The 20742-nt window shown below is 37.0% G+C and overlaps 1 protein-coding gene across 2 annotated transcripts in view; it reads left to right on the top strand.

The window, feature by feature from the left end:
* The window catches only part of NCOA6 (nuclear receptor coactivator 6), a 34807-nt gene extending 19574 nt beyond the window's left edge, over positions 1 to 15233 (top strand). The window contains exons 9-14 of one of the 2 annotated variants that reach the window (XM_070941688.1): positions 2656 to 2777; positions 4071 to 7085; positions 9483 to 9536; positions 11139 to 11175; positions 12094 to 12242; positions 14640 to 15233. In XM_070941688.1, the coding sequence (XP_070797789.1) occupies positions 2656 to 2777; positions 4071 to 7085; positions 9483 to 9536; positions 11139 to 11175; positions 12094 to 12242; positions 14640 to 14686 (3424 nt within the window). In that variant the 3' untranslated portion in view covers positions 14687 to 15233. Of the gene's footprint in view, positions 1 to 2655; positions 2778 to 4070; positions 7086 to 7466; positions 7536 to 9482; positions 9537 to 11138; positions 11176 to 12093; positions 12243 to 14639 lie in introns of those variants that run through there. The other variant, XM_070941689.1, reaches the window with a different exon arrangement.
* Positions 15234 to 20742: the final 5509 nt, after the last annotated feature.

The raw sequence follows: 20742 nt of genomic DNA, 5'->3' as shown, positions 1-20742 counted from the left end.
ACTGTTAAATGACCTCTGTTCAAAAAAGATCACAGTTAATATATTCTACTCACTAGCATTTCTTATGTCTCCAGCAATTTTCATGAAAGCAAGAGCATGCCCAGACTCCATACCTGATATTTAAAGGGAAATTTAATGTCATATTAATCTAAATACTATTCCAGGGCATTTATCAACAAGAACTTCATCTTATCTGATTTCGAGTAGCCTGGTAAGAAAGAAAGAAAATAAAAATCCCCTAATACAACGATCATATGTTCATAATATTATGATCAATCCATTTATTAGCTATAAGTGAAGTAACAAATGTGAGGCTGTACCATTATAGTTCCAATCATGAGATTATTAATTAGAAAATAATATTGTGATTTAAGATTTATCTTAATTATAGAATTTTAGCATAAATTTATATATAGAATATGCATAAGATGTTCTATTTAGTCAGAATAGAGAAAATAAACATAAATGCATACAAAAGAGGACTAAGTTTGGTATGCAAGCAGCTGGAAGGAAGGAATGGGTTATTGAACTTTAAAGAAGAAGTTTGAAGAAAGGATGAAGTGTTAATGGTTCCTATTGTATTGTAGTGATAGGATTCAAAACCCACTACATGTGGTCCTCAACCTACAACCAATCATTTAACGACTGTTCAAAGTTATGACAGACCTCCCCTGAGGTGCTTATGACCCGATTTTAAAGTTCTGACTATTGTCCCTCCCCATCCCACAGTCATGTGATCACATTCTGGGCACCTGACAACCGGCCTTCATTCAGCCTCTATTGGCCACATAACTTGATTTTCAGTATTTTTTTTAATGGAAACCAGTGTTTACTTCTGGTTTCTGGCAAAAACCTTGTCCATTTGCTTAAAACAGGTTTATTTCATGAGTGCTGCATTCACTTAAACAACTGCAAAAAATTGTAAAATTTGGTGTGGTCAGATGGTGATCCACCTAATGACCTCTATGACTTACAGCTGTAATTCCAGGCTCAATTATAGTTGTGAATTGACTTCCAGTAGAGCTTTTTAGAAATATAATTATCTCATCAATGAAAGGACTACTGCCATTTTGCCATTACAAAATGCAGAATAATCAGACTGCTTGAAGCAGCCACCCTACAGAATCTAAGATGAACTAGGTCTCACTAGTACCTGGGCAGCTGGTATCTCCAAGGATGCCATCTTGTGTTTCTGATAGAAAAAAAAAAGACAGGATGCAAATGCACTAAAACAACAATTCTTCCTACATCATTTATCATTACGCTGAGCAAGACTACCGGGAGACAAGTCTGTGTGTGGTGTGTGTACGTGCACATGTGAGTGTGACTCGTATTTGCTCAGTAAACATTGACAGTAAAACTATGCCTGGCCTCAAATGTCAAAGTATAGCTATAAAGTAGTCTTTCTCAACTTTTTTACTCCAGAGTAATCTTTGAAAGGAATCTCAATGTAAAAATAGCAAAAAATATGAAGATTTTACAGTGCAATTCACATCTATTCTATGCAATCCATGTTTTACAACATTTAAAACAACAGCAAAGTGCCAGCTGAAAATTGTGGCATGTAAGAATGGCCACCACTTTAAGTGCTAGTATTATAAGGTGCTGAAAGTTCAAAAAATAATGTTTATTTTTTTTTCAGTCATGAGCTCTTATAAAACCCCTAGTGACCTCTTGTGGAAGACTTGCTATAAGGTATAGCAGTAACTAAAGCAGCTCAGAAATAGATGTCATCCTCACCCACTCAGAAGAAACAATGACGGTGTCCTGCCTATTGACTTTTGTCACCAAGAAACAAAAACAGCATGAACTGTACATAAAATGATTTGTCTACCCTAATATATAGGGTGGCCTTTGCTTTGTTTTGTTCGTTCATTTTTATTTTGTACTTTTAGCCACTCCTGGCAATTTCCTGGACTAGTCTCTAGATTTTTCTTGGCAAGGTTTTTTGGAAGTGGTTTTTCATTGTCTTCTTCTTAGGACTGAGAGAGATTGATTAAAGGTCACCCAACTGGCTTCTTGCCCAAAGCAGGACTAGAATTCATGGTCTCATGGGTTTTAGCCTGATGCCTTAATCACTATACCAAACTGGCTCTCGTAGTGGTATATATGCTGTGTTAATTAGGAGAAAGGGAATTTGGTTTGAAGAAGAAATAATGTAGTGGAAGTTTAAGGGAAGCATGTGAAAAATTACTTTTGCAATCTTACGTTGAATGAACCAAAGTTATGAAGAGAATATGCTAAATTGTATTAACAAGCTAGGCAAAGATGACATTTCCCGAATCTAATAAGAAATCAATTATAATTAATTTATGATGTACTTTTTTATTGTTGTGCCTTCAAATTAATATTGACTTCTGGCAACTGCCTGAACTAGTCCCTACAGTTTCTTGGCAAGATTTTCAGAAATGCCATTTCCTTCTTCCTAGGGCTGAGAAAGAGTGATTGGCCTAAGTCACCAGTTGGCTTCATGCCTAAGATGGGACTAGAACTCATGATCTCCTGGTTTGTAGCCTTGCGCCTGAAGCCATTACACCAAATTGGCTCTTGCTAAGGTTTAAAAAGATATATTTCAATATTGATGAACATAGAATGTATTCATAAAGTTAAGATAAGTATTATATTTGCATTAGTTATGCATGTTTCTGTCCTTAGTGCTTCAGAATCACGCCCAGTTGGCCTTGAAGAAGTGGAGCAGCCACCATTGCCAGGAGAGCAAGGTATAAATTTGGATAACAGTGGACATAAACTTTCGGACTTCACAAATAGGCCAACAGGTAATAAAATATATTTTTATAACAAATACATTTGGTATATTCAGTAATATATTTTGCAATGTTTCAAAGATCCTAAATATTATTTCCCTGTTATTTCAAAGGCTTTTAGACACTGGATCAAATGTTGTTCTTTATTAGGAGCACAGGAAAAGGGTCCATAAACAAGTAGAAAATAAACATTTTCATCCAGTATTATGGTCCCTCATAAACAACTGATAATTCAAAAAAAATATTGGCTGGAATAAGGTAACGATATTTGAAAAATAAATTCTTACAGTCAACATTCATTATTAATCTATAGGCTACCACTTTCTGAGGATCTGTCTAACACTTTTTTGGTCAATAACTGTTCACATAGTAACATATTCTGTAGGTTGGATATACCTCAAGTACAGAAATATTTTCTCCAAACTTTTTTGACTTAGGTGCTAATTAAAGTAATTGGTTAACTCCTTATTTCAATAGTGATAGAATGAGAAAAAGTGAGAAAAAATTATTAATATTATGCATATTTTAATAAATGTTTATTATTTTTCTTCTGACATCCTTTAGTAGTTTCTTCTAAACAGCACCACAAAGTTTCAAGGCATGCTCCAGCTGCTTCATTATCTTAACTACTTTTCTTAGTCTTTTTCAAATCATCGTAGTAAAACCAGTTGTATTCCTAATGTTGTTACATTAGAAGCTGTGTATAATTTTAACAGTAATTACCTACTGTCTCACTGAATATTTGCCAGTTTCATTTTGACATATAACATCACAATGTTTTTCATTGAGCTATTTGCGGTGACTTTGAAAACTTTCCTTGTTAGCCACTAATAAGTTGCACCTTATTGGTCAGTACGTAGTATGTAAAAAGTTGGGATATTGCCTTTACTTGCATTTCTTTACATTGAGCCTCATTTATCTTTCTGTTGATTAGTTCATATGGACAGAAATCTTTTAGAGGTCTCTGCATTCATACTTTTTTTCATCATAAATAAATGACAGGTTTGGTGAACTTAGGGGTTTTTCTTTCTGTTCAAATAATTTAAATAGCATCAGTCCTAATTCAATCCAGAGATACTGGGGGAGGGAGAAGGATCCACAGCTAGCTTCTCTCCATTCTTCATTTAAACCTAATGTTCTGTTTATTAATTATCTTTCCTGCCAGTTTAAATGCGAGAGATTGTAACTTCTTGTCTTCCTGCCTAACCCGGGATTATTATTTTAAAATGTTATATGCTGCAACAGAGAGACTGATTTTGACAGCAGTTTGTATATTTTGATAAATGATTGCTGTTTCATTTACAGGCTACCCATCTCAGTCAATTGAACAACGATCACTTCAGCAAATACCTCCTCAGCTTTTGCAACATGGTCAGCAGCAGCAGCAGCAGCAGCAGCAGCAGCAGCAACAACAACAGCAGCAGCAGCAGCCACCACTCACATCTCAACAGACACAGTCACAGCAGCAGCAGCAGCAACAACAACAACAACAACAGATGATGATGATGCTCATGATGCAGCAAGACTCTAAATCAGTCAGGCTTCCTGTTTCCCAAAGTGTCCATCAGTCTAGGGGCTCTCTAAATGTAGAAACACAAAGAATGGCAATGCAGCAGGGAGGCAACATGCCAGTTATGGTTAGTCTGCAAGGTCCTGGTATAGTGCCTCCATCTCCTGATAAGCAAAGAATTCCAATGTCAAACAATCCAGCTCTAGTGAACAATACACGGAAGATGGTTTACTCTGATAATTCACAGAACCCTACCAGCTCTCCACTGGGAGATGTTTCATCAGTTTCAGCTGTTACTGAAGGAAATGGACCTGAAGCTCCATCAGTTTCAGGTCCTCAAAACACTATAGCACCCCATTTAATAGTTTCACAAAACCAGATAATGATGGCAGGGCCAAAACCTGGACCGCCTCAGATGTCAGCTCCCCAAGGAACAAGTCCTCAACAGCAGTCTAATTCTCTTCCAGGCCCACATTCACATCATTTTCAAAATATTGCTACTACATCACAAATGTCAAGACCTAAAACACCAAACAGGGCAAGTCCAAGACCTTATTATCCTCAGACTCCCAATAATCGCCCACCAAGTACAGAACCATCAGAAATAAGTTTATCTCCAGAGAGGCTCAATGCTTCTATTGCTGGTCTTTTTCCTCCTCAGATTAATATTCCTTTGCCCCCCAGACCTAATCTTAACAGAGGATTTGATCAACAGGGTCTTAATCCAACCACTCTGAAGGCCATTGGCCAAGCACCTTCAAATCTCACAATGAACAGCCAATCCAGTTTTGTTTCCCCCCAGACCCACAAGTTGGATCCAATGGCTATCAATCCAGGAAAACAAACAAATGTAAGTGGGGCAAAGCGAGCCAGTCCAAGTAACAGTAGAAGATCTAGTCCTGGATCCAGCAGGAAAACCACACCAAGTCCTGGAAGGCAAAATTCAAAAGCAGCTAAATTAGCTTTGACTTCTCAGCAGAATTCCACCCTTATGCAGAACATGGACTTACAGAGAAATATTATGGTTGGCCCACCTTTGCAAACAGCTATGCCTGGAAGTTTTCAAAATAATGGTATGTTAGCTGCTCAGAGCCCTGCAATTCCTGTATCTGTTATGGCTGGTATTTCAGAAGATAACAAGGAAAGCTTCAATGTTCCTCAAGATGGTATATGCCAAAATATGCAGGTTATTCCAGTGAACAAAGATCAGCAGAACATTGAATTAAAAGTTCCCAGTCAAGAAATCAAAATATTGGTACGTGAAGAGCAACAGAAAAGAGAAGTGCCTCTCACAGAATCTTCTAAGCTTCCCAATCTAGAAGAAAATAACACTATTTTATCTCCAGCTATGCGTGAAGCACCAACATCCTTAAGTCAACTTCTTGATAATTCTGGAGCCCCTAATGTTACTATCAAGCCTTCTGGGCTCCCTGGCCTTGAGGTGCTTCCCACAGTAACTTGTGCAGATGAATTTAAAAAGGTTTCTGGCATACCCCCTCCTCCACAAGATTCCTCTTCTAATAAAGACCCCATTTGTTCTCTAAATTTACCTGCAAATACAGAATCTTGTTCAACTCCAGTACAACAAGAGTTGGGAGACATAAATTCAAATGTTTCTCAAAATATGTCTCCAGCGGTACAGAGACCTATTAGTTCTACTTCTCTTTCTACATCAATCTCACCCAATCAGATAACAGTATTTGTAACTTCCAATCCCATTACATCATCTAACACTTCAGCATCATTGCCCTCTCATATGCAGCCCACGTTAATGTCTACTGTTGTCACCATGCCTAATGTTGGTAATAAAGTTCTGACATCTGAAGAACAGACAGCAGTTCAAGCTAATGCTCGACCTCAGTTTATTACTCCAGTGTTTATAAATTCTTCCTCAATCATTCAGGTTATGAAAGGTTCTCAAACAAATACACTTCCTGCAACCCCAATTACTTCCAATTCTAGTTTAATATCTCAGCCTGTTACAGTTGTTGGTCCTTTACATTTATCCCAGAATATAAAGTTTTCATCTGGGCCTTCTACACCTGGCTCTTCAACTAATACTGCCGTCACAAGTATGTCAACAAATCGACCATTGGTTATTAATTCATTAACAACAACGACTCCGCTTCCTTCTCCTTCCTCAACTATTCCTTCAAGCGCTTCTTCACATCCTCCCGGTCACTTAAATAAAGATTTCAGTTTAGAGGAGATGAATTCTCAAACTTGTGCCTCTGCTGATCCATCCACAGAAACGGCCTTGCAGTCCGCTGCTGGGGTTTCTCCATCTCGTGCACATAGCCCTGGGTCTTCCAGCAACCGGCGAAGTCCGGTTTCAAATGCTAAAGGAAAGGGCAAGGTGGACAGAATTAGTCAGATTTTGCTAACAAAAGCATGCCAAAAAGCCGATGTTTTTGATAACGGGGAAGAACAATATGCTGTGGAGGGAGAAATAGAGTACCAGGAACAAGATGCTTCAGTTCCTAGCAGCATGGAGGCAGAACAGTCCTTAGAAGTAGAAGACAATGTTGTGGCAGCTCCGGCTTCCACTCTTTTGAAACACAGCACTTGTGGAACTAGTAATTCAAATGTTAGTAATACTGCTACTGTTCCTGCATCAGTATCATTAAGTTTACCAGATGGCACTCCTACTACTACTGTGCTCTCAGTAGTAACCACTCCAGTGATGTCTGAAATCATATCTTCAATTCAGAGTACTAATGGCAACCCTGGTAGTATAGCAGATGAACAGGTTGGGATTGCATCCGAAGATGAGAAAGTGGAAGCCCACCATGAATTGCCACATAATATGGGTACGTATCCAATGTACTTTGGCAAGCCTTTCTTGCCAAAATAAACAAATATAATGCATTTGCTTGATATTCTTCATACAGGAGTTTTTAGCTAGAAACATTTGGAAGAGACTATTGTGTTTGCATATGTCAGACCTGAAACTTTGGAAAAATTGGCAGGGGAGGATATTTTATGAAAAATGTATAGTTCAGATGAAATATTGCTTAAATCCCTGGTTTAAAAACCTTCAGGCATACTAATGCTCCAAAATGGAAAGTTCATAATATTAATGCTAGCCCTGCAATGATATTTGTCTGGATTATTTAAAAAGCAGCACAATTACAGTGAATTTGGGGGAAATATTTTACATATCGTATTTTGTTTTTTATCTTTGATATCAGGTGAAACCTACTAATAAATATTGAAAAATCCATACAAATGAAGAATAACCTGAAAGAATTGAGAGAATTTTAGTTTGGGATTCAGTCAAATGACTGCGTTGGTGCCATGCACCAGTCCTTCAGCTGACAGAAAACTGAATTGATGTAAAAATTTGTTTTCTACTCTGGTGTTACTTATCCTACCAAAAGCATGATTCTGTACTTGTGCTGTACTTATTTACAGCAGTATAGGGTGTGTTAAAGACAAGGACTGGTGAATTCTCCAGTGAATTTCTGTCCTTTCCCGCTTTATTTATTGTATTAAGGTTTGGATAAGAAACATCCAGGTATATATACATAATTGATGAGATCTTATTGGAAGCATTGGAAGCAGTTGAATTGAATATTGCAGTTGAATATTAGGAAAAGCCTCCTAACTGCAAGAGTAGCTTGACATAAAATTTGGGGATACATGACAGGCCTCCTTTCACTTATTATGCCCCAGGGGTGGGTTCTACTTACCTTTACTACCGGTTCGCAGAGGGAGCGCATGCACATGCGCAAATCACCCATGATAACATTGTGGCAGGTGGGCGGAGCCTCCCGCTGTTTTTCTGCCGGTTCTATAGAACTGGACAGAACCGGGAGCAACCCACCACTGGTATGCTCAAACCAAAGCTAAGCAGCCATCTGCCTGCAATGCTTTACTTCGGATTCTTGCACTAAGCTGGAGTTCAACTCAGTGGTCTACAAGTTCCCTTCCTATTTTGTAGTTCTGTAACTATATTTTGAAATGAGTCTCCTTAAATTTAGTTAGCTGATGCCAGGTGCATAAGCCCAGGCTGAGCAATAATGGATAGCACTGTTTGAGAATTAAGTTGTGCTCTAAAGATTAATGGTATTGGCTTGGATTTTGAAATCTCTGGCAGTATTTCATATAATGGACATTGTTGCTGGTGGAAGAAGAAAGGATACTTTTTTCAATTCTTGTATGATATGATCTTTCAAATAATTGCAGAAAGTTAAGTGTACCTTAATAAAAAGCAAAAGAAAATGATCAAAGAGCTCATGAAAGGGAAAAATAAAACTAGTTCTCTTAAAATGTCTCTATATAGTTTTCTAAAAATGAGAACTTTTTTTGGCAGAGTAATGTTGAATATATAAAAAGAACTTGGATGAGTACAATGTCACTGATGGTTATCTTGTAACTATCAGAGCATTGACTTGCCATTGTAATGCTATAAAATTTCAGAAGGAGATACGGGTTGAGAACCATTTTGCTGCATCAATTAAGATATTAGACCAGAAAGTGGGAGACCATGAAATTCTCTCAGTCCTATGAAGAAGCAAAGACAAACTACTTCTGAAAATGTTGCCAAGAAAACTGCAGGGTCTAATCAAGGCAGTTGCCAGGACTAAACATTAATTTGAAGGCGCAACAACAAAAAGTACATTATAAATTAATTATAGGCAGTCACTAGTAGTCAACACTGAATATGAGCCCTCTCCCCCTTCTTCTCCCAAAAGAAGATGTGGGTTGCTATCTGTTGAACAGAAGGCAAAATCTTCTCTGTGAAACAAATAATATTTTTGATGATTTTATTCCTAATTTGCAGTTATCAGAAACTAAGGTATGTCTAAAGATACAGTCATAAACAATACAGTTGAACATGTATAAAAAAAAACACAAAAATAGAAATTTGCAGTAATATTTTTATAGATTTTAAATGTACCAGTATGGTAGATATATCAGTATTTCAAGTTAACAAAGTAACTTTTAATGTATCACTTTATAATTAAGAGATCTTTACATTTAGCACATTATTTTTATAGAGTTTTCTAGCTGGTTTATAGTATTCCCAAAACATTGTAGAACAAAATTTTTTGTTTCAGGGATTTCCATTCTTGGAACAACTATATCTTGCCACATAAAATAAATCTCCTTTTCCTTCCCTTGCATAGTCTAAATGAATTTTATAGATAATGTTTCTTAAGATTGTAAGGTAGATTGATTTTAAGTTTTTTCCCTTGCTTTAGCATCTTCATGTCAGACTCTAAATGCAACACCAGAGAGTGCTATTCAAAGAACAGGTATGTTTTTTAGATAACTGATGTTGGGCTTCATGAAGTTGTGTGTGTGTAAGTAATTATAACTATAATTTGTATCTCTGTGTATAATTATAATATACAGGATATACCAAAAGTCAGGCACCATAGGCTAGTCACAATATGTTATATTTATTTCCTGAATGTATATTTATTTTCATAGAAAACGTTATTTTTCTTAGGAATGCTCAAAGGTCATGCATCAAATGAGAAAGGAAATGCTTAGAACAAAAAGACAATTATTTTGAACATTTAATGTAATTTATATAATCAATGTTGGTGAGTTTGAATTTTGTACACCCTACATAATTAATTATGTAGTATGTACATTATATAGATAGAATAGAATAACAGAGTTGGAAGGGACTTTGGAGGTCTTCTAGTCCAACCCCTTGCTTAGGCAGGAAACCCTATACCATTTCAGACAAATGGCTGTCCAATCTCTTCTTAAAAACCTCCAGTGTTGGAGAATTCACAATTTCTGGAGGCAAGTTGTTCCACTCATTAATTGTTCTGTCAGAAAATGTCTCCTTAGTTCTAGGTTGTTTCTCTCCTTGATTAGTTTCTACCCATTGCTTCTCGTCCTGCCCTCAAGTGCTTTGGAGAATAGCTTGACTCCCTCTTCTTTGTGGCAACTGCTGAGATATCGGAACACTGCTATCATGTCAGCCATAGTTCTTTTCATTAAACTGGACATACCCAATATACCAGCTCAATTAGAAGAATTGTATATAAATTACAAGAATTGGGCCTTAATAATGTCTTATTAAGTTGAACGGTGATACCCTCTATTGTACCTTGAAGAGAATTGGTATGATGTTCTCTTCTAGGCAGACTATCTGGGCAATAATTATATGAGAATTAATATACTTTTATGGTGCTTCAAATATTAGTTTGATACATTCTGAAGGAACATAGCTCAAAACATAGCTGACCCCGACCTAGAAATATTTAACAAAATTTATCATTTTGTTGCACACATTAGCATTGTGCACAGGCATTCTTGAGGAAGCTAGAGCATCATACACAAGCACAACTTGAGAATGTGGGTTGGGAATGGAATTTAATTCATGAATATATGTTATTCAGGGCAGGACAGACAGAAATGGGGAAAAACTTTCTAACAGATATACAATAAAATACCACATTTTGATTAAAGGTTTATAAGGTCACAGTTTAAATATCCAGTTAACTTATAAGTAATCAAGTAGAGGAGGATTCTGAAATCCAGTGAATTAACTATAGTTGTTATAATTTGAAAAGGCCTTTATTTTTGGATCAGAATCCCTATTGTGCAAGACTATTCTATTTTATATATATTTCTGAATATTATAAATTTATTACCGTGTTTCCCCGAAAATAAGACCCTGTCTTATATTTTTTTGAACCCTGAAATAAGCACTTGGCCTTATTGCCATGCACTCAGAAGCCTGATTGGGCTTATTATCAGGGGATGTCTTATTTTGGGGAAAACAAAATATTGTGCCCATTACTTATTTCAAATAGTAATCCCAGAAATTATTTTCATATTCATAAACACACATATATGTACTTCAAATTTAGATTGGAATTTTTTTTTCTTTTCAGATCTGGAAGCAAATCCTGCCATTATCACTGGCCTTTCGTAAGTAATTAGTTACAAAAAGCAAAGAATAAATCTTTTTGCTGCAAGTTTATGTGAATATGTGTCTACTGTATATCTTTAAAAGCAGGATGCTTTGTTTTAGTTTTTGGCTATATTTAGTCTTGCTCCCCCACCCCCATATTAGACAGAAAGGTAATGCAAATTAAGATTTGGTTCTTACAAATATTTGCATGTGAAATGGATTTTGCATTCCAAAGATATCCTGTTTACTGGCATAGACTATAATTCATGTAGAAAGTGGTAACACTTCTCTAAGAACTGTTTATGAAAAAGCTTAATATAGTTTGTCTTGCAATTAAATGTAAACCAGATAATCCTTCTCTGAATTAAAGCATAGCTCCAATTTCTGTGCTTTTTTGTTTTATTTATTTTTATTTTTATTTAAGAGAGTTATCTGGCTGCCCATTTTATGTACCATAAACAGTAGGTTTTATAACAATAATAGCATTAAAAAAACCAATAAAATCTCCATCAAAAACTCTGAACATTATAGAAACAAAACTCGTCCATACATCAGCACTTAGACCTACTGGGCTCCAGTAAGTACTTTAACCTAATGCTTGAGAAAGAACCAACTCTTTAAGGCCATCCTTTTATACATTATTTTTCTGTTCAGAAGGCAAGAGATACGGTATGTTTTGTCTCACTCTGCTGCAGTGAAATGGTTGCCAGATCTAACTTTCTGTCCCAAATGCAAACTATGTGTTTTAGTACCTTGGAATATTAGCCTGGGGTTTACGAAATATACGGAGTACTATTTTTGGTTATCACCTATTAACATTTCTAGAAACATTTATAGTTGAAAAGTTAATGCTGATACTGTCTTGCTTAGAGATACCACTTTTCTTTTGCCATGGATTGTTTATAAACACACAACCATTATGTCCCTTTTATCAGTAATGAGTCAAAGGAGAACTGTGAAAAATCTAAAACTCCAAGTAGAAGAAATTCAAGGACAGAGGAACCTGCAGTAGTACAGGAGACAATGGAGAATGGTCAGCGCAAGAGGTCATCAAGACCAGCATCAGCATCCAGCACTACAAAAGGTAGGGAAGGAAGTCTTTGAGCAAAGAAGCAAAGATAGAAATAAAAAAAGAAGCGAGGTAACAATTGCGCTTGGTACATTTTATTTTATACGTAGTATTTGAATTTTAGACATGGGAACAAAGGTGAATGAATATGATATATCCAGTTTTAGCTTTCCTTTCTGTTGTTTAGACTCTTCTACAGAGTTAACTGCAGCACTTGCAGACAAAGCAAATGGCTTGATAAAGTTGCCTGTACAAATGTAGACATCCTGTTCAAATTATATTTTTCAAAGAATCCCTAAATGAACAAAGAGTGGCACACCCCTCAGTTGATACAGAGTTGTGCATAGCCTTTTTTCCTCACTTTTTATTTAGGTTCCAAAGAAGAAAACATAAATAATTGCAGAAATTTGGATACTCAGTTGAGTCAGTACTTCTTATTTTTAGAGTAAAGATGAAATGAGCCCCTCAAAAGTGATGGACTTGTTATGCCTACAGTTAGATTGTTTGTTTGTTTTTAAATCAGTGCTGATTCCTGTGGATTTTTTGGATAACTTTCTGCAGTTTTCTTGGTAAGATTTTGGAAGTGGTTTCCATTGACAACTTCTTCTGAGCTGAGAGAGGGTGACTGGCCCAAGGTCACCCAGTTGGTTTTGTGCCTACAGAGGCACAAGAATGCCCAATCTCCCAGTGTCTAGCCTCATGCCTTAATCACTACACCAAACTGACTGTCACAGTTAGTTATGTGAAGACAAAGTTCCTCAAAAAGAATATTGAAAATCCTGGAGGAAATCCAAAACACACAATATGTACAAGGAGAGCTAATATTTTTGAACTAGAAGAGTTCTGCAAGAAAGAGGGGGGGGGGAATTCCAAAAACAAAAATACAAGGACTTTAATTTGACTGTATTAAATGTTTGGAAGATGGTTACATTTTGCCAAAGGAGGTGTTAGAAAGACATACTGGCAGGATGCCCAGACTTCTGCACCTGCCATTATTGCTCTCTTAATTATTTTGAATCTGTAAACAACTGTTCATAAATCCTAAGCATGCTCTTACTTTTTAAAAAAGATTGGTTTAACTTTATACTGGTAGAGGTTATGTCTGTTCATTTAGGAAGTTACTGAAACTTCAACAGTTTTACTAGGGGTGCCTACACTAAAACTTTGTTAGATATTAAAAGGCTTAAAATAGTTTCTAATACACAAAAAAAGTTATCTCTATCAGTAAATCTTGCTTTGTGTAATGTCTGAATTAATTTTAATTCTCAAGTTTACTTATAATCACTTGTATATATAATAGGCTGGTCCTAAACTGTATTGGGGTATTGAAACCAAACTATAATATCCAATATAAGTCTATAGGTTCAATTGAACAAGAGGTTCAATTCGTAGATATTCAGATGTTAATCTGTGAGATGGACAGCTGTATGCTGTTTCAGAAAATGAGATTCCCAAAGGGAACTATTCCTATGTGGGTTTTTAAAAAACAATATGATTTAAATGAATAGATATTACAATTCCCATATGGAAAATAAAATATGGCATTTGATATAAAATTACGTTCTATTCTTCAATAAGAGATACCCAAGAAAAGATTTTCCAATCATCATTGCACAATACATTTCCTCTTTCATTAACATTATGCCCATCATAACATAGAAATATTGCTTTGAAGTATAAGAAACTTTTATTCAAAACTACATTTTCAGCAGGTTTAGGAAGAAATACAATCCTGGTATAACTATCTCATCTGAAAAATTGATAATGCTGTTTTCTGTAACAGTACTATGCATGTAGTATTAGATCTATTTAAGCATAGCCTCGGTGGCAGAGTGGTTAGAGTGCAATACTGCAGGCTACTTCTGATGACTGCCGGCTGACTGCAATATGGCAGTTCAAATATCACCAGGCTCAAGATTGACTCAGCCTTCCATCTTTCCGAGGTGGGTAAAATGAGCACTCTATCAATAGCACTTAGATTTATATACCACTTTACAGTGCTTTCTAAGCAGTTTACAGAGTCAGCATATTGTTGGGGGCAATATGCTGACTCTGTAAACTGCTTAGAGAGCACTGTAAAGTGGTATATAAGTCTAAGTGCTATTGATAAGTGCTATAGTAAGCTACTGAATAAACACACATAGGGTTGGGATGTTCAAATTATGTTGATAATTTGTCCAGATATAATTGTTTGCTCCTGCTCTTTTTTTTAATACTATGATGGAAAACATTGTTTATGAAATTTTAAGTTTCTAGCATAGACTTGTACTCAATGATTTAAATAAATTATTTAAAGAACATGGTGGACTCTTTACCCCAAGAAGAAAATGATTTCCTGTATCTATTTTATTTAAATGTTTATATTTAAATGATTTGTGAATAATTTTTTTCAAACTAATCTCCCCCCTGCAGAAACAAACGCTGGTGCTATGCAGTCAAAAAGAAGAAAATCCAAATGAATTACTGAATGGATATGCAAGCTGTATAAATGTGTGAATTTTACTTAGCAATTCAGAGTTCTGATCTCTTGATAAATATAAAAAAATTACAATTCTGTACAGAAATTAATTTTATTATTATATGTTTCCAATAAATGCAAACTTTTCCTCTAAAGGTGTAATAATGGGAAGATAACAGTCTATTTGTTAAATTTTCTGGTTTTGTAAAGTCTTGCTTAGCATATCAGATCTAGTGTGTTGTAAAAAAAAATCTCATAATTGTAAATTTATTTTTGTGTTTTCACTTTTCATAGGACGAAATAGAGTACAGGGTTGTCATTTTTTAGACATTAAAATATTGTATTGTGCTGTTTGTCAAGTACTGTATGTGAATAGCAATTGAAAGGGTTGTATATGACCCAGTCTTGGAAATGTAAATAGTTTTATTATATAGTAGGTTTGATGTATTTGTTGTAGAAAAGGACCAGTGAAACAAAATGAAATTGGAAGATTTGTGAAATGTGGATTATCCTAGTGCTCTAAATAAATGTCATTGACTTATACTTCATTTTATAGATAAATTATTTTGCCTCTACATCCTTCTGCATGGAAGTAAGGTTATTGGGGAATTTCAGAACAGCATGGAACATTTCATTTCTTTCAGTTTCTGATCCACAGTCACTACTACTTTAACATTGAAGAAAACCTGGGCAGAACACTAAAAATTATCCTCATCTCTCCCGTATGCTTTGCAAGATGAAATACATCATCAAATAGATTTTTTTTTTTAGAAAAGGAAGCATTGGTTCCCACAGTTAGTCCTTCCTCTATTTATACAGAAACGTCTTTACCTCTGCATGAAGAAGACTAGATATTTACAATCAGGAAACTATGCAGTATGGCCAATGCATAGTATGGCAATGGGGGACACCGCACTTAAAAGAAAGTTGATCTGCTCTTGTTAAACTCAAAAGTTTCGGGTATCTTTACAATTATACCATAGCATACCACAAAATAATTTGAAGCAGTTGTATCCTTTTTACTGCCATCATATTGCAGAAGCAAAAGTAAGGCCATCCCAACCCTAGCCCCATTGGTGCCACACAAAAAGTTCATACCGCTCCCCAAGGCGAGCAAGCTTTGTGGAATGGTGTGATTGTTCCAACGGTCCAGCACTCCCAGGTTCTGCCATGTGCCGCTTACTTTCAGGTGCTGTTCTTTTTCTGTTGACAGGTCCCTGTGGCTTACCCAGGGCTGTTCTGGGGCACAGAAGGCCTTCATTCTTGAAGCAGATTCAGAGAAGGCTCTTCACGGCCTCTGCAGCCTCCAAAAACCACATGAAAGCATGCCTCATTATTGTGTGAACTTTTCAAAGGGTCCTAAGGCTACACAAGAGGACATCCCATTCTCATGCAGCCTCCACAGCTTCTGAAAATTGTGAGAGCATGGAGCATGCTTTTGAGAATTGAAGAAGATGGATGTGAGGAATCCCAGTGTGTCACCCAAAACTTTGTGGTATATCACTTTTGACATATGTCATAGATTTGCCATAATTGATTGTAAATGTGTCCATTTCTGGGCATTATATTTAAAGAAAGAAAATGATACATTGGATTAGTTCCAGAAAAGAGCTATAAAGAGACATGAGGGAGAAAAATAATGAATATCAGCTAGAGATGGTATGTTTAGCCTGGAGAAGAGATACGTTATTTGTTTTCAGTTATTAGAAAAGTTATAATGCAGAAGACCGGAGCTAATGGTTCAGAGTTTTTCCAGCCAAGAAACTATGAGATTAAATTACATGAAAGTAGAAACTGGGTTGATTTTAATACCAATAGTAAAAGATGTTCAACAAAGAAATAAACTGTTTGAGACGATGGTGTTTAAACAGAAGCTAGATCAGGGGTGTCAAACTCGATTTCATTGAGGGCCGCATCAGAGGTGTGTTTGACCTTGGGGGACCGGGGTGGGCGTGGCCAGGGTGGGCATGGCGAGCTCGATGTCACTCCTGTAGGGGGCACCTGTGGTGGGCTGAGTGCTCTGCCAGCAAAAACAGGCTTCCGAGCTCTGTTTTCAACTGCTACAGCCTCCTGCAACCCTCTGCCAGTAAAAACATGTGGCCCTCCCAAGCTCTATTTTCACTGGCAGAGGATTGCAGGAGGCCGTAGCAGCTGAAAACGAAGCTCTGGAGCCTGTTTTTGCTGGCAGAGCACTCAGCCCACCACAGGCGCCCCCTTTGCTGTTTCCAGGGCGGCCCCACAGGCCAGATCTAAGTACCCTACAGACTGGATCTGGCCCCTGGGCCTTGAGTCTGACACCCCTGAGCTAGGTGATTATCTGTCAGAAATGCTGTTATTCCTGCACTATGGTTTAGAAGTTAATAGGGTAAGTCATGCAGAAATGAATTATTGTGCTGCTCAAATGTAATTAGCTAAACCTAGTAAGCATTAAGGCAAAACATTTTGAATTAGAAATATTTTGAATTTGAAGCACTTAACAGTAAGCTTGGAATAGATCTGGGACACTTGGGATCAGAAGAGTCTTTCGTTTTATCTACACATTAAGCTTGTGAGGTAGATTGGACTAAGAGAAAGTGACAAGTTCAGATTCATTCATTCCTCCAAGTACTGGGTTTGAATGCCGTGAGAGCCCATTTCAATACATTGGATGTGAGTTATGATGTGGCATGCTTTTATTCTTATTTTGATATTTTGACCTCTGTTAGCCACATCAAGTCACTTGGTGATTGGGCAGCCAGAAATTGAAGTGTTTGACTTCTATGATATTCAAATAGTCTAAACCAGGCCTGTGAAACTGGTGGCCCGCAGGCCAGATGCATCACGTGCAAGCCACGCCCATCCCGGCTTTGCAAATGCAAAAAATGTCACGATAAGTCATGATACGTCACCTGATGTGATCGAGTTTTGACACTCGTCGTCTTAAACCATTCCACCTTTCATTCATTTTTTTTTTTAATTTGATTTATATGCCGCCCTTCTCCGGAGACTCAGGGCAGCTTACAATGCGCTAAGCAATAGCCTTCATCCTTTTGTATATTTATACAAAGTCAGCTTATTGCCCCCACAACTGGGTCCTCAATTTACCTACCTTAGAAAGGATGGAAGGCTGAGTCAACCTTGAGCCTGCCTAGATTCGAACCTGCAGTAATTACAGGCAGCTGGTCTTAATAACAGGGTGCTTTAGATCACTGTACTACCAAGGCTCTTGGTAGTACATTTATATGCAGAACCTTCCTGCAAAATTCTGGAGGGTCATACAAGGTGATCGTTTGTTGGCAACTACATCAGTGCATCAGTGATGTTCTTCGTGAGCCACAGATCTGCTTTCTGCCTGGATACTCTCACGAATCCCATGTTATTAAAGTGCATTTTTGATATAGCCAAGGTGAAAGAGACCATCAGATATACTTGGATCTTCTGGCTGAGATCAAGTGTCATTAGACTGCAGGTTCCTGGATATTGTTTTGGGTTCTTTGTGATTTTCCACAATGTTCTTCAACTGATTTTGATAGGCTAGCAATTTTAGAAAAGATGTTATTGTTCCAATTTTCAAGACCTTATCTCTTGACTCTGAAGCCATGAGCTTCAGAGCTTTAGAAATTGTTTTGTGGGCCTTTTCCAGGCCGGTAAACATCAATTACTTCAAAAAGAAATACAAATGGTTTTTAGCAAGGTACGATGCAGGGGTCGGTTCTAAATTTTTTTACTACCGGTTCTGTGGGCGTGGCTTATTTTGTGGGTGTGGCATGGAGGTCATGTGACTAGGTGGGCATGGCTAGCCTGTCAGAGTCATTTCTGGAAGGTCCTCGCACTTACAACCAGTCCTCGCACTTACGACCCGTTTGCTTTTAACACTGATCAGCTGTAGGTCGGTCCTTTGAAGCCCCACGGCAAGAGATTAAACAGTTTTTTCCCTCTAGTCATCAGCTGGGACTCAGGAGGCAGCAATAGATTGGGGGTGGGACCAAATAAAAAGTAAGAATAACGTGGGTGGGTGGGAGGCCGGGGGGGGGAACCGGTTTGGTGACATCATATCGTCACCGCTACTGGCTCGGCCGAACCGGACGGAACCGGGAGGAACCCACCACTGGTACGATGGGCTTCTAGAATCCATATGGTGAGAAACTTATTGTAATGGTGTGGAGGGGGGGGGAGAAGGATTTGGGAGTCATATAGGGTAGGCAGGCCCAAATCACCCAGATTATTTAATAAAATATTCATATAATTGACCCTTCTTATCCTAATAGCAATAGCACTTAGACTTACATACCGCTTTACAGTCCTCTCTAAGCAGTTTACAAAGTTAGCATATTGCCCCCAACAATTTGGGTTCTCATTTTACCCACCTTGGAAGATGGAAGGCTGAATCAACCTTGAGCCTGGTGAGATTTGAACTGCCAAATTGCAGGCAGCTGGTAGTCAGCAGAAGTAGCCTGCAGTACTGCACTCTAATCACTGCGCCACCAGGGCTCTAACCCTAACCCCTAACCTAACCCATCCTGTAAATGAATTGATTAAACTAGGAGAGCAGTTTTTCACACAGGCACATTGCATGTTAGATCACCTCGTTTATGAAATAAAGGGAAAAAGCATCTAGATTTTGTGTGATCTTCTTACTCAGACTTTCTCTGTAAATAGAAGCCACATGAAGCTCTGATAACCTACAGTGGCAAAGATGTGCAAACTGTATAAAATTCAAAGAGATGAAGACCTTTTCCATAGAACTGTCTATGTCTACACCTATATGTTTTACTATTTCTAAATTCATATGTTTCTTTAAGAGATGAAGATTAATAACACAGAGACATTTAGAACATTTTCCATCCAAATCAAACATTTTTGAAACATGTATTTTTACGATAACAGCAGTTTGTTTTGTCCCTGAGTCCATGCTATAGATTTTCTAGATACAAAAGAAAAAGACAAAAAAATCTAGAACTCAGCCAGTCTTTCAAGTCTGTCATTACAACAGTCTCCTACTGATTCAAAATCATTGCATAGCTAACCACAGTTTTAATGTTGAATATTAATAATGCTCTTACATGTATTTATATAGACATGCACAATAAGATGTTTTTTTTTAAAAAGCACCCTTCTGTTGACTTAACATTATAGACTCAACATTACAGACTCGTGTATAGTTGTGATTTTCAATATTATTGCAATAACATCAGATTTTATAAGAGGGCCAATTTTTGAATTGCAGCCATAGTGAAATAATGCAGACATTTTACAAATGTGTTAGATGATAATATGCACAACAATTGAAAGTCTTTTATTAAGTGTTCGGAAATCGCTTGCAATTGTAAATATTTGTGTTTATACAGTAACTGGTGCAGATTCCATTTATTTTCAGAAGCCAAATATGAGATGTAAATATGATGTTTACTATCTCCATTTTATATAGAGAAAATCAGGATGTGGGGCATCATTCTATCTAACCTTCAATGAAAGACATAGCTGAAATTTCTCTTTTATAGATGCAGCTGCAAAAGAACAAAAAGTCATGCCTGTTTTCTTTATTGGGTCTACACGTTGTTCAAAGTCGTTAAAATTCTAGTTACATTCTTGCATGTTGGGAAGCTTTGCTGCTTAGCTTTCACTTGGTGTTGGATCTAATTCTAGATGAGAAGGAGAAAGCGTTTATTTTGATTTATGTCGCTGCAAAATGTTTTTGAAGTAGAGAGCTTGGAGAGGGGTAAAATTGTTATCTAAATAATTTGGGTTTCTGGGAAGTTTGGCTCCATGATTATATCTTTATTTCTTCTATATTACAGGGATCTAAAAATTGTTTTGCTGGCCAAACCAATGGTCCTGTTTCTTACTATAATGCAGTAAACAAAGCAATTTGTCTCCAGCAATAGCTAGGCAGAACTATTGGGGACATTGTAGGTAGGGCATGATGTAATGGCCCTGCAATTTGCTTTGAACATCTCTGACCATCAGATGCATATGTCAGAACCTTGCTGCTGTAAACATATTTAAGGCATCTCATGTTTCCTGAATCTGGTAATATCCTGCCACATAGCTGGCGTGTTTTTTCCCCAGTTGTATTTA

This window comes from Pituophis catenifer, unplaced genomic scaffold (genome assembly GCF_029215685.1).
Source record: "Pituophis catenifer annectens isolate HBS135680 unplaced genomic scaffold, rPitCat1.0.hap2 SCAF_3, whole genome shotgun sequence".
NCBI lineage: Eukaryota > Metazoa > Chordata > Lepidosauria > Squamata > Colubridae > Pituophis > Pituophis catenifer.
Note: the sequence above shows the minus strand (reverse complement) of the source record. Positions and strands in the feature narration are given on the sequence as shown.